General features: G+C 64.2%; 2 protein-coding genes across 2 annotated transcripts in view; both read right to left on the bottom strand.

Moving 5' to 3' along the window:
• EMIHUDRAFT_224189 (hypothetical protein) overlaps positions 1-4,783 on the bottom strand; it is a gene marked incomplete at both ends in the record, with an annotated part of 6,906 nt that extends 2,123 nt beyond the window's left edge. The window contains 2 exons of the mRNA XM_005791149.1: positions 3,445-3,642; positions 3,875-4,783. Coding sequence (XP_005791206.1) covers positions 3,445-3,642; positions 3,875-4,783 — 1,107 coding nt within the window. The remainder of the gene's footprint in view (positions 1-3,444; positions 3,643-3,874) is intronic.
• Positions 4,784-11,456: 6,673 nt separating this feature from the next.
• EMIHUDRAFT_440022 (hypothetical protein) lies at positions 11,457-12,618 on the bottom strand. Its single transcript, XM_005791148.1, has one exon. It carries the CDS (start codon positions 12,590-12,592, stop codon positions 11,663-11,665), a length of 930 nt encoding a protein of 309 aa, XP_005791205.1. The 5' UTR covers positions 12,593-12,618; the 3' UTR covers positions 11,457-11,662.
• Positions 12,619-13,881: the final 1,263 nt, after the last annotated feature.

Genomic DNA, 13,881 nt, shown 5'->3' with positions numbered 1-13,881 from the left:
ACTGCCAGAGCATCGAACAAGTGAGGGCGAGCGCCCTAAACGCAAAAGGGTACTCGGTAGGAATCCCGCGACTACAAATTTACGATGTGAAGGAGAGAGGAGGGATGGGAATGGAACACGCGTACACGTACGCAGCGGCGGCGCTGATCGATCAAGTGGACCGGGCCCTCAGCGCGGTGGAAGGGGAACCAGCGAGGGTGGCCGTGGAGAGCAGCCTAGCGCACACGTTGAGGAGGCTGGGATGCCGAAGTGACAACCCGCTGGAGTGGAAGCCGAGCTGGGACTGGGAAAGGGAGCTCTCGGACGAACTAATGATCGAAGCATATCTAAAGGCAAAATGGAGGTGTGGGGTGGAGACGGTCACGACAGCGGGGTGGGAAGAGAGCACGAAGGGGCCGCTCAGACCCGAGGCGTGGAGAACGACCGAGAGCCGAAAGAGAGTACTGGGCCCGCTCCTCTTTGAGACAAGGAGTCATGGCTGGAATAACCAAGGCCTCGCGTGTGACTTTGCACGTAACCTAGCCAAGCACGGGATAGCGACATGGTCGGACGTGTCAGAATGGGGCACCGGGGAAGTGTTGACGTGGCCGCAAATGAAGCGAGTCTATGGCCTCAAAGACAACACGACGGAACATAGCGAATACAAGAGGCTGGCGGAGCAGCTGGAGCGACCAGAGTGGGCGCAGCTGCGACAATACTGGAAGTGGGCGGCCATAGAAGAGCGCGCACACGGACAGAAGACGGAACGGAGGGCGCCCGATAGGGTGCGGAAGGTGAAGGCGGCAAGGAAGGCGCCGACCTGCTACGGGGGAGGCACGGAGGAGGACGAACACGGATGGGAGTACCTCTGCGAATGGGAAGGCGAGCAGAGCGACAGCTGGGTGTGGCACGATAAGATGCCCCACACATGGGAGCGGGAGCTAATGCACGCGCAAGGCGCGAGACGGCAAGCGGCGTCCTTCCGAGAGTGGCTAGAACACCGCAGAAGACTAGGTAGATCGGGGCCGGAGGCAGCGCAAGCGGACAGAGCACTAGAGACGTGCGATGGAGAGAGTAATGCTCCGTCGTGGAGCGACGTGCTCGATCGATTCATTGAATACAGCAGGGAGGTTAACGGGGTGTGCACAAGCGCACCCAACATGACAGAACACACGTTCGAAGAAGGGCGAACCAGGACGGACATCCGAGTGGAGGGGAAGGCCAGGACGCTCTACCTCGGGGGGAAGAAACCGGCGCAAGACAGCGGCACGCAACTGGGGTCGAGAGAGGACGGGGACAATCGAGTGATAAAGCTGGAGGGGACCCCGGGCCTCGATACCAACGCGACATGGGAGGAGGAGATACCCGAGCAAAATAAGATCACGAAGGACGCGGTGAGAAAGATGATGGAGAGACAGGAGAGGGAGCGACAGGAGGGGAGCCTCGGGGCGGATGAGACGTTGTTCCCAGAGGGGGCGCCCCAGAGACACATAAACTGGAAGAAAGAAGACTACGAGCTGTTCGTGGGGCACGGACACGGGGCGAGCGCGATCAGAGTAGGGGAGCTACAGGAGGACCCCCTAACGCGCTTCCTGCTCCGATACGACGAATTTGAGACGGGGGGAGAGCTGACGGACGGCAACGGGAAGCGAATTAAGATGGGAAAAGACAGCGAGCCGCTGCGGTCGGGGAAGGGACGAGCCTTGAACGTGAAAGTAGCGCAGACATGCCTCGCGCTGCACGTCTCACACCAGTTCACACACTTTGCGGCGACGGACGGAGGAAAGGACCATGAAGACAAAAGGGCGGAGGATGGAAAGTACGTGCCGAACCCTAGGGTGGCGTACGGCGTGTTCGAAGGACCGACACGATTCGGAAAGAGCGTCCCGGGAGACGCACAGGTAAAGGATCCCAACGGAATCGGACCCTGTGAAGAAGGGGAGATACGGATAGCGTTTGGGGCGGGAATGTGGGGAGGAAAGCTGCCGAACATGTGGGAGCCGATAGACGCGGAGATGTACGCGATACTCGCATACTTACGCAAAATGGCGAGCGCGAGCGACGCGCAAGCGCGGCGGTGCTTAGTGCTATGCGACTGCAAACCCGCGCTGCAGCAGATTGAGAATGCGCACCGCAAAGGGATGCCAGAAGGCCTGAGGGACTGGGAGAGAGGCTCGTGTGTTTGTTTCTTAGTCGTACACTAGGTCTCTTTCCTGCTTTTTGGTACAAGACGAGGGATGTGTGAGACTTGAGCCTTAGAATACTCTCTTGCATATATAGAAACCTTAGTACACTTGTGGCACCAACTGATCGAGGTGTGTAGCACAGAGAGGAGCACTTCTTCGGGCTTTTTTGGCAGAGGGGTTGGGGAGCGGGCAGGGTGGCTTGCTCATGGCTGTGTGGTAACATTCCTGGTGAACACCCTTCTTGCAGCCATCTTTGGAGCAAGCCAGCACCTGCCCATCCGAGATGTGGCAAAAGCTGCAGCACCGCGGGCGCAATGCAGGACCAGATACAGCTGCTCCTCCTTCTATTGAGAGGCGGGCTGGACCCCTTGAGGCAAAGATCCCCAGCCTAGCCACACTCGGAAGCTGGCTGCTAAATGGCCGCCGGCGGGTTGGCGGTTGCATGGGCGGAGGTGGCGGGGGCGGAGGTGGCCAGGGCAACGGGGCCACCCCGACCGGCGGCTGCTGCGGCGGCTGCTGCGGCGGCTGCTGCGCCGGTTGCTGCGCTCCCACCGCGGGTGCAGGGGCTGCGGGGTGGGGGAGAAGCGGGTGCAGCGGCCCGTCGACGTCGCGCAGCTCGCCCGACGGGAGCTTGACGGTGTAGTAGTCCCCTTCGTCGTCCCAGTGGATTCCCGTCACGGTCACCACCTGGCTGCGGTAGAGCGCGCGGCTGCCGATTTCGATCGCCGCAGGCGGAGCCGGCGCCGCCGCCGGAATCACTGTGACATCGTCAACCTCGGTGCCCGCCGGTGCGGGGGCCGCGGCCGGTGCGGGAGCCGCGGGGGCGGGAGCGGCGGCGGGCGCTGGCGCAGCTGCGGGCGATTGCTCGGCGAACAATTCATGTAAGCCAAACGGGTCCTCACTGTCGTCATCAGCGGCATCGGGCGGTGCAGCGTCGGGCGGTGCGGCGTCGGCGTCGGCATCGGGCGGTGCGGCGTCGGCGGGCGCCTCGGCGGGCGCCTCGGCAGGCGCCTCGGCGGGCGCTTCAGCAGCCGCTTCGGCGGGCGCTTCAGCAGCCGCTTCGGCGGGCGCTTCGGTGGATGCGGACGCGTCGGGCAGCGGCGCCTCCTCGCCCGTGGCGATCCTGTGCGCCCGCTCGAAGGCGTCGAGCTCGTCGCGCAGAAAGACGCAGAGGAGCAGCGGCGGGCTGGCAGGCGCGAGGATATGGGCGCTCACCTGTGCGGGAAGGGGGGGGTTTAGCGCGGAGCTCCCTCCTCGTGTTCCCCGCCTCTGGAGGCACCTCTCGAGGCAGCTCCGCCGCCGCCGCGCCGAGCGCGTCCATCGTCAGCGGCGCAATCTCGTCGGCAAAGGGGCCGGCAAAGATGCCGCCGGAGATGGGCAGCAGCCTCAGCTGTGTCGGGCCGCCCTCGCCGCTCGCCGCCGCGTGGAACTCGCAGAGCACGTTCTTGTACGCCGCGGCGAGCTCCTTCTGCGCCTCCTCGCGAGAGTGCTGGCTGCCGTCATCGCGCCTGGACGAGGCGGCGGCCGGGCGGCGCGCGGCCGGTGAGGCGCGGCCCGCGCGGCCGGCGGCGCGGCGAGACGGCGGGAGGGGCGGCGCACCGGCAGTTGAAGTTCGGACCGACGGTGTGGATGCAGTGGAGGGGTCCTCCCTCCTCCTGTGGGTACGCGTGGTGCTTTGCGAGGCCGACCGCCGTCACAGCCTCGCGCACCGGCTCCGGGAAGGCGTCGTCGTCGCGGATGCCGAGAAAGTCGTAGATGGCTCCCGACGCGCCGCCCGCGCCGCCAGGGCCGGTGCGCTGGATGAAGGGCAGCCCGGCCGGGTCGCAAAACACAACGCCGGCGTCGGGAGGGCCAGCCCGGTCCACGACGCCCTCGCCGCGCACGAGCTGCTCCCCTAGGACGGAGTACGGCACAACCTGGACGCGCTGGAGGAGGTCCAGGGCGGGGCCAGCTGCGGCGCCGGGTATGTTTGCCCTTGGATGGTGATCGAGCTCGTCTATGTCTTCACGACAGATGGTCGACTCGCCGTCTGGAAAGAGTATTGGTCGCCGGTGGTTGACGTTTCCCACAATTAGACGCTCTTTCCAGTTGCTGGGAAAGCCATCGCTGAAGTGAGATAAAGCGGTGTGACTGAGGAAGGCGAGCCGTTGGCGTGCACCGAAATTGAGGCTGCCAACTAGGATGTAAACCTCTCTCCCACCACCCTTCTCGCACACGAGCCGGTTGTCGTCTGCCCGCGAGATGATTGGCCCGCTGCGCCAGAGAACACCGTCGCAGTCTCCTTGGACGCACGCCCGCAGCTCTCCGTCAACCTCGTCAATCACTGGATGCCAGTTCCTGATCTCTCGGATGGGCAGTGTGCTCCAATCTCTCGGATGGGCGGTGTCCTTTGGGCTGCCAGCGTGCTCGCTGCCAGCGTTGCCGCTCCAATCATCCTCTTCATGTGCGCAATGCGAGCCGCCGCCACCGCTGTCCGATGCGGAGGGCAAATGCGCGCGTGCACGCGCCACTGCGTCGAGTCTGTGTCGCAAGCAATCGAGAGAAGCCTGTGAAATGTCAGCATCGCGCTTAAGTGTGCGCTGCAACGCAGCGACAGCATACTTTGCCTCTCCGAGCATATACGCTCGCGCCGACAAAGGGTCAGATCACAAGGAATTTTCTTTCGCTTCGGTGGTACCCGGTAGCCTTCCATCTCCATCGCACAATTCCAGTCCGTGGCCCCGCTTCCCTTTCTTTTGCGTTTTACCACAGCCGGGCGCGTCGGCTCGTTGCGCGATACATCGTGCAGCCCTCTGAGTTGCTTGTGGTGGATGACGTTGACAAGACAGAGAGAGACAGTGGTGCTCCAGCGGCGAGCGGTCGCCTCCGCCAGCGCTGTTCAGTGTGCGAGGTGCGGCGTCAACTACTTGGAAGGACGCGCAACCTGCCGTTTTTGCAAACCAGGCAACCAGTGCGATCGGCACTCGCTCATAGAGATCAACTTTTCCTGCAGTGCCGACGCAAACTGGCGAGCTGTCTGCGGCGCCGCCAGCAGCGGATGCAGGCAGCAACTCAAGGCAAACTTCCAAGAGTCGGCTTATAAAGCGGGAAACTGGTCCACAAGGTACGGTTGGATTGGTATCCCAGAAGCCGAGATCTCGGGCCGCATCTTTCACATTGTGCATGCGAGTCGCTCCGGCGTGGCAAACGCTCGTTCGCCAGCGACGTCCCACGCACAGTCGGCCGAGGCCGCCGCAGCGGGCGTTGCCGCCGGCGGCACGCCGCCCAGCGCCGCCGCCCCTGCCGCCGCAGCGGGCAATGCCGATGGCATTGTGCAGAGCAGCTCGCCCAACGCCGCCGCCCCTGCCGCCGCAGCGGGCGCTGCCGCCGGAGGTGCGCCGCCCGCTGCGGCCGCAGGGGCGGTGGCGCTGGGCAAGCCGCTCGACTCGTCCGTGGCGTCGAGCGCGGCGGCGGTGGCGGCAGGGTCGGCGGCATTGGGCGGCGCGCCGGCGGCGGCAGCGCCCGCTGCGGCGGCAGAGAAGCATTCCCCAGAATGCCTCGAGACTGCGTCAGCTGTTCCCACAGCAGGCTGGAAGCACCTCGCCAGCAGAAAGAATGCGTGGCAGCAAAATCCAAAATTCTATGTTTGGATTTGGGGGTTGGATGTTCATGTTGTTCTTTCTATAATACTGGCACGACAAGGCGTGGCCGCACTCACAGAGTAGATAGAAAGGCGAAGAACAGCCAGGCTCGAGGAGGACACACATCGGCACGGAAAGGCAAACAAAACAGAGGACCGTTGGGTTTGTACTATTAACAACGAAGGCGCTCTCAAAACAAAATCTCTCTCTCTCGGAAAGGCAAAACGAAAAGGAAAGGAAAACAAAAAAATCGAGCTTCCTGTTGGCGCCGCAATTTCTTGGTGTGACTGCTCCTGTGGTGCGGGCGACGGCTTCTGAGGATGTGAGGAAGCCGTCGCCCGCGCCTCGCCTGTCGCGTGAATCGTAAAGAAAGAAAGAAAGAAAACAGACAACCCAAGGGAGGGATGGGAGGACGGCACGCCGCCACCACACAGGGATTTTAAGGAGAGGTGTGTGGTGCGCTATCGCGTGAATCGTGTCGTGGGAGCGCTAACTTGTAAAATTCTTTTGCCCCGCGCTGACCAACACGGCCGCAGCGATCGCCGGGCCTATTCGAAGAGGCCGTGGCCTGCGCCGTCGTGCTGCACCGCCGAGGCCGGGGTGCCGCTGCGCTGGGTGCAGCCACTTGGTCCTCGAGCGAGAGTCCAGCGTTCGGCAGGCGAGGTTTGCCGCCGAGCCAAAGGTGCTCATGATCACCGGGCCCATGGAATTTCACCCATACGACCTGCCGCTGCCGAACCAGATCTTGCCCTGTGCGATTCTCAACGAGGAGGCGACGGGTCTTGTGGCCGAGCTCGAAGCAAAGGGCAAGGACTCGGCGCTGGGGAAGCTCGGCTATGAGATCAAGGAGCAGAAGAACGTCTTCATGTGGGCGATGTGGGTCTCCATCTCCGCATACCTCAAGGACTTCGGGTACCGGCAGTCGGTCCAGGTGCAGTACCAGGCCGTGCCGCAGGACGACGGCTCTCTCGGCGACAACGAGCCGAAGCCGGTCAACGTCTTTAGCGTGCCGCAGGCGGCGCTCCACTCCTCTCCTCCGCTCCACTCCACTCCTCTCCTCCGCTCCACTCCACTCCTCTCCTCCGCTCCACTCCTCTCCTCCGCTCCACTCCGGTCCGCTCCTCTCTCTCCACTCCGCTCCGCTCCTCTCTCTCCACTCCGCTCCGCCCTCCCTCCCTTCGCTCCGCTCCATCTTGCCTCAGTGAAGAAGGGCGCCCCCCCGCCTGCCGCAGGCGGGCGTGCCGCAGGCCGAGGAGGCCACCTTCTTCGCCCCCTGGCTCGGCTGCCGCTGCTCGTGGCCGTGCACGCAGCAGTGCTGGTACTTCCTGCTCGGCGCGCAGGCGTCGCCGCCACCGCCGCCGCCATTCCCCACCGCCGCCATCACCGCCGCCGCCACCGTCGCCACCGCCGCCGCCGCCGCCGCCTCAGCCGCCGCCGCCTCAGCCGCCGCCTCCGCCGCCTCTGTGTGTAGTGCCCACGCCCCGCGTGCATGCGCGCCCCCGACGTGGGACGTGGGACTGGCCACATCTCGGCCACATCTCGGCGGACTCTCGGCGGTATCTCGGCGATGTCTCGGCGATGTCTTGGCGCGCAGGTGCTGCAGTGGGTCGCCGTCATCTTTTGCCTCATCCTCGTGGCCTTCGAGATCCTCCTCCTCGAGTGCATGATGGTGGAGAACTTTTTGGCGGAGGTGCCCCACACCCTCACCTGGGTCGAGTGGTGGTACCTCGACGAGCCGTTCCTGCCGCGCTTCATCTGGATCGTCGGCAAGCTCATCGTGATCCCGCTGGCGATCGGCGACGCGATCAACAGCGAGCCGGTCAGAGCTCGCTCGTGCAGGGGCGCGAGGTTGCGCGAGGTGACCCGAGATTACCCGAGATTAGCCGAGGTTAGGTCAGCTCGCTCGTGCAGGGGCCCGACCTGCGCATCCTGCTGCGCTCGCTCGCGAGCCGGTACGAGGGCCAGACCTACGCCTACTGCACCGTCGTCTTTTGGGGCATCCTGACCGAGCTGCTGCCCGAGAGTACCCGAGAGTACCCGAGAGTACCCGAGAGTACCCGAGAGTACCCGAGAGTACCCGAGAGTACCCGAGAGTACCCGAGAGTACCCGAGAGTACCCGAGAGTACCCGAGGTTAGGCATCCTGACCGAGCTGCTGTCCGTCGTCGTCATCTCGTACTTTGCGCTGGTCACCGCCATCCTCATCTCGGCCGAGAGCACCGGCAACGCCCCCTCCGACTGATCCCGCACCACCCACGGACCTGCACCCACATTGGGTTCGATCCTCCAGAGGTGTGGTACTAGGCAACGCCCTCTCCGACTTCGGAATCATCTTTGCCATCTTCGGCTTCCTCCAAGCGACCGACAGCCGCGGGATGGGCTTCATTGCCGGCGCGGCGTGCCTCGACCCGACGACGTACCTCGCGACGACAAAGTGCGTGTGGACGGGCTTATGTTGCCGCCGGCGTGCATCTCGCCACATCTCGGCCACATCTCGGCCACATCTCGACTAGGTATGTGGACGGGCCTCGCGTCAAAGTCGTGCGGCGGACGTACCGCTACATCCTGTTCTGGTGTGTGAGTAGACATCGGGCGGGGGGGGGGGGGGCGGGGGGGGGGCACCCACCCTGCAGCACACTCAGGGCGAGGGACTCCAGCACATTCCACGCCGCAGGGCTAGCACGCACACATGGTGAGGCGGCCGATGGACTACGACCGACAAGCTTGCGTGGAATGTGCCATCGGTCAACTACATGGCAGCGAAGTGCCCTTCCGAGACACTTCCGAGACCCTCCCTAGGTGGATCGGGCTGTGGACTTTCGCCCTGATGATCCTGTTCCACGCCTACGGCCCTAGATGCGGGACACACAGACGCGTGGACTCAGCTGTCTTCTCGGTGCTTTCGTGGCCCTTATCATTCACGGTCGGTCCTTCCTAACCCTAACCCCAACCCTAACCCTAACCCTAGCCCTAGCCCTAGCCCTAGCCTGTGCTGGATTCATGAGTGTAGGTCTACTACACGCCGCTGTACTCGTGGGTGGTCCCCGCCTCCAGCACCGACGGAGACACTTCCGAGACACTGCCGAGACACTTTCGAGACACTCCCTAGGTGGTGCCCGTCTCCAACATCTACTTTGCGGTCATCTGGCAGACGTATCCGTACTGCCTCGACGGCTGGCCGATCTGCTTCCCCCACGGCGGCCCGTGCCTCTTCTGGGCGCAGTTTGGGACGAGCCTCGCGTGGACGTCCCTCTTTGTGCTGCGGTATGGCTGCTTCCTCTTCCCGTGCGCCTGCGCGCCAGAGCTGCCGGGCTGGTTCTTCTTCCCGCCCTCCAATCACCTCGAGAGTCCGCTCGGAAGGCAGGGCCAGTGGGACACGCGCTACATTGCGCTCTTTGCCGAACGCCTCTTTGGACGCTCGGGCATCGGTTGGGACTGGGACAGCTGCGAGTGGGAGCCAAAAGACATCGACTACGAGCGCTTCTACCACGGGCCGCAGCAGACCGCCGACCAGCGCGCGGCAGGCTGGGAGCAGCGCCTCGAGCTGCTGGAGGCGCGCGTGCTAGGGAGCCAAGGCGCCGGGCAAGGGGTGGGCGGCGGCGTGGGGAGCCAGTTGAGACATACGTGGTGAGGCGTTGGGCCGAGTCTCGTCTCACTGTTGGAGGTAGACTTACTCGTACTCTACGGTCGTTGTACTGGTTAGTGCGTACTTGCATGTCCGATGGCAGGTTGTCCTTAACGCTAAAGGTGTGACAGCGTCAGCGAGCGTGGAGCGGTCTATCATTGATACGATCATAAAGAGCCTGACCGGCGCAGACCGGCGGCGAGGCGCGAGCGCTTCCGGTGCCAATAACTTGATTCGTAGATGCGCGTCTCCCCCTCCGTGGCCCTCCCCCTATGTGCCGCCACCCCCCTCCAATCCGTAATTCCGTAAAATCGCGCGAAAAACGCCCTAATCGAGCTGGAGAGCGGCCCCCAGCCGCGTGGGAGCGTGCCCCAGCTAGCAGGAGGCGTTAGACGAGCACAGAGCGCAGCAGACAGGACGGCGGCGACGGCGGACATGGCAGAGACGAGTGTGAGACAAAGGGCGGCGGGGATGGAGGGCGGGAGCGACGGGGATGGTGACGGTGACGGTGGCGAGGGAGAGGAAGGGGGTCCATTAACACCAGACAGCGAGAGGGGCAGGGAGGAAAGGGGGAGAGAGGAAGCCAACGCGACGTGCGCAGAGGATGAGGATATAAACTGGGACGACGCAGCGGAGGGGATAGGCGAGGGAATCGAGGGACCGGAGGGCTTTCGCGACAGCGACGATGACGACGAAGAAAGGGGAGGGGACGGAGGGGCGACACGCAGGAGGGGCGAAATCGCTAACGGCCCGAGCAGAGAGGGCGACGGCGGGGCACGAGGGAACAACGGAGACGCTACCGATGACGCGAACCGAGGCACGGACGCCGGTGGGGACGGGGAGGGCGACAGCGACGTCGAGGTTGACGCAACCGTATCGAGAGCGCCACCCAAAGGGGGGCGGACAGCCATGGAGGTCACCGAATGGAGGGCGAACGGCACGATACGAAAAGGCAGGGCGAGGCGGATGGAGAAAGAAGTGCCGAGAAGGCCATGGTGGAGGGGAGGGACGGGAGGACGAAAGAAGGGCGGGGAGGACGAGCGGCCCGCACAGACCGCGAGCAGACAGCGCCTGCTGGCCATTTCGAGACATTCGCCAAGAACGCTAGCTACATGGGAGGGCTTCGTGAAGGATGGATTGAAAAACATTCGAACAAAGAAGAGGCGACGGGAGGAACCGGCGGAGGATGCACACACACACACACACACACACACACACACACACACACACACACACACACACACACACAGAGGGGCGAGCCGAAAGACGATAGAGAGGCCGCGGATGCGAGCGCGATTCGTCGACCAGGGAAAGCCGGTCCGACCCCCCGGGGAGGGGAGGCGATATAACCCAACGTCGCCGCCCTCGCCCGGGGAGTCGGACACGGGATCGCCACCCGCGGAGTCAACGGGATCAGACAGAGAAGGCGAGACGGCGGCGAAGCCGCGGTCGAAGAAGTATAAGAGGGGAAGGCGGGCTCCGCAGCCTGACCATCGGAAAGCGAACAGGAGGGAGGACCGGGAGGAGAGGGGAGCCCTTTCGGATGGGGGGGTGGGGAGATCGGGCGGAGGGGCCCTGAGTGGCGATGTCGGGTGAGAGTATACGTCATGCTCGTGTCTGGTGTTTACTAGCTCCGAGTAGAGGGGGCGTTCCGCCGCTAGGGGACACCCAACCAAAGCGCAGAACCAACCCTCGGAGACTCGTGTTTATTTTACGGCCCTTTCCCTGCGAACGCGCACCCCCCCTTAGGGGTCAGGGCTCTCTAGCCCGTAGCCCGATGCCGATCATCCGGCCCGCTTGTGCGCTTCTTAGTTAAGCTCTCCCCCCGGCCCTGGATGTGAGGTTACTAACTGCACACTCCGCCAAAGTGCGCCCTAAGCTGCCCCGGCTCGGCTCAGAGCCTCCGTCCGGGCTCAGGACAACCGCAGTGCTCAGTGGGCTCGCGGGGGGGCGGCTCGGTCCGTCGGTCGGCTTTCCCCTCGCGGCCGGGCGCGGCGGCGGGGGACCGCGCGGGATCCCGCCGAGATCCGAACTTGACCTGGCTGCTGTCTACTGACGTAGAATTACCAAAACGTCGGGAATGGGTCGCTGCCTCGCACCTCTAGAGTAGTGTCACTACGCTGCACCTCCGCCGCCACCCTTCCTGCGGCGCCGGCCTCAACCTCCATCCCCCGCAACCCGCTATCGCTCCCCTGCACCTCTGCCTCCTCCTCCGCCTCGTCGTCCCATGGCGAAGCAGCACCCGCCGCCGCTTCAGCCAACGCCGCCGCCGCCTGCTCCGCTGCGCGAGCCTGCCGCCTCGCCGCCCTCTGCTCGCTCGCGGAAGGCGGCGGGTCGGAGAGCAGCGAGAGAGACGGCAGCGGCAATGTCCGCCGGGTCAAAGCCGTCCTCCGCCTCCTCGTAGCTGCTGGCCTCGGAAGGCCCTGCTGCGCCTTGCGGCGGTGCTTGCTGCGGCGGCGGCTCGAGCAGGCGGACGGCCGTGTCCCGGAGGTGCCGCGCGCGCGCCAGCGCCGCCTCCTCGGCGGTGGCGAAGAGGCCGAGAAAGTTCTGCTTGCCTCCAGACCCCACCCTCAGCTCGTACTTCTTGCTGCTTCGCTCCTTCGGCTTGAAGGTCACGCCCCTGTAGCCGCTGTTGCTGCCGCTGCTCTTAGTCAGAGTCAGGCCCTCCCTCTTTGCCTGCCGGACTGCCTCGGCGGCAGAGGTGGGCGGCGGCGGCGGCGGCGAGGTGAGATCGCTGGTGTCCCTGCCCGCCTCCCTGCGGGCGTAGAAGAGCGCCGCCTGCTCGGCGGTGGCGAACCAGCCGAGGTAGAGACTCTTGCCTTCAGCCGTCACCTCCAGCTTGTACTTCTTGGTGCCTCGCTCCTTCGGGCGGTAGCAGACGCCTTTGTATCCGCTGGTGCTGCCGCTGGTGACCAGGGTGAGGCCCTCCCTCTCCGCCTGCCGTATGGCCTCGAGGCCATCGGCAGTGGGAGCAGCGCGGGGCTGCAGCTGCTTGGCGGCGTCGGCGCGGCCGTACTTTGAGCGAGCGTAGGCGACGGCCGCCTCTTCGGCGGTTTCGAAGTAGCCGAGGTGGACGCGCCTGCCGTCGTCCTGCGCCTGCGCCACGAACTTCTCTCTGCTGCGGTTGTACGTCACGTTCTTGTACCCAGTCGTGCTGTTCTTGAGGATGGCCGGGATCAACATGACGCGCCCGCCCCCGCGCCCGCTCGGGCTTTGAGGTCAAGGATGAGGTGTTCGAAAAAAGTCCTCATGTGAATCTAGCCCGATCCCGATCATCCGGCCCGCTGGGTGCGCTCCTCAGCTCCCCGGCCCTGGATGTGAGGCTAATGACTGCACTCCAAGTGCTCCAAGTGCTCCAAGTTCTCTTATCTGCGTGCAAGAAATTGAAATCGACTGAAAGGACACACAAACAAATATCCTCTCTCTCTCTCTCTGAAAGGCGGCTGTAGGGATGAGGCCACAAAAGAGGCGCGCGAGGCAAGGAGGAGAATAGGAGAACGGAGAGACTGGGACGACTGGAAACAAGAAGACAGTGAGCCACCACAGACAGGCGTCATTGCACGTTGGCGCACATACTGAGCGGCAGCTGCGCTGGAAATAAGTAAGGAAGAGGCGCGTTACTTCATGCGGAAGCTTGACAAACACACGGCGAGGGCGACAGCAAGAGTCGAACGGGCGGCGCCGGACTCAAAAGACACCGCCACATTCCTGGAGACGATCGAGGGGTCCCGTACCATGCGGAATCGACCTGCGGCCGGGGGGGGCTGAGCACGCGCACGCGGCCATGCGAGCGCCGCGCGACTTCAGGGCGACGTCGCGAGGGGCGCGGCTCGAGGTGGGGTGTCGGGCCGCCAGACGAGAGCGGCCCTGAGAGCGGCCCTGTGCATGAGACTTCAAGATTCGGTTCCATCGTTAGAGGGGTGTCGGGCCGCCAGACGAGAGCGGCCGTCGCGCGACGCCGCACTGGGTCACGATGATGACGCAGGTTCGTCACACATCGATCTCCCCATATCTCCCCATAGCTCACGATGATGACGCAGGGTCGTCATCCTAATGGGAATTGGTTCTTCTCTACCTCAGTGGCGGTCACGGCGACGCCGGAGATCTGCCTTCTCTACCTCATTGAGTGATGTATTCCTAATCGGTTGGGTCACAACGACGCAGGAGATCGACTTCTCCATCCTCTCCGCGCCGCTCACGCTGCGGGCGAGTGCAGCCAGATGCGGAACAACTTCTCCCCATATCTCCCCATACCTCCCCAGATCTGGAGGCCTAGATGGGGAGCACAGGTCTTTGTTCTCAGCGTTGTACTCCGAGCAGTTGGCACCTAGCACACGCCCATGACGCGTCCACGACACGTCCCATGAACAGGCGAGCCCGCTGTGGCTCGGACTCCGCTCCACGCCGCCAACGGCGCGGCTGCCGGCGGTGGACAACTCGCAGCAGCTGCCGCCGTCGCTGGCGATCACGTC

This window comes from Emiliania huxleyi (assembly GCF_000372725.1).
Source record: "Emiliania huxleyi CCMP1516 unplaced genomic scaffold EMIHUscaffold_115, whole genome shotgun sequence".
In the NCBI taxonomy this organism is placed as follows: Eukaryota; Haptophyta; order Isochrysidales; family Noelaerhabdaceae; genus Emiliania; species Emiliania huxleyi.
The sequence above is the reverse complement of the archived record's forward strand: the minus strand, read 5'-3'. Positions and strand labels throughout refer to the sequence as shown.

What these genes read in the sequence shown, in the direction of transcription:
- EMIHUDRAFT_440022 (XM_005791148.1), bottom strand. Translation starts at nt 12,592, where the DNA reads ATGTTGATCCCGGCCATCCTCAAGAACAGCACGACTGGGTACAAGAAC.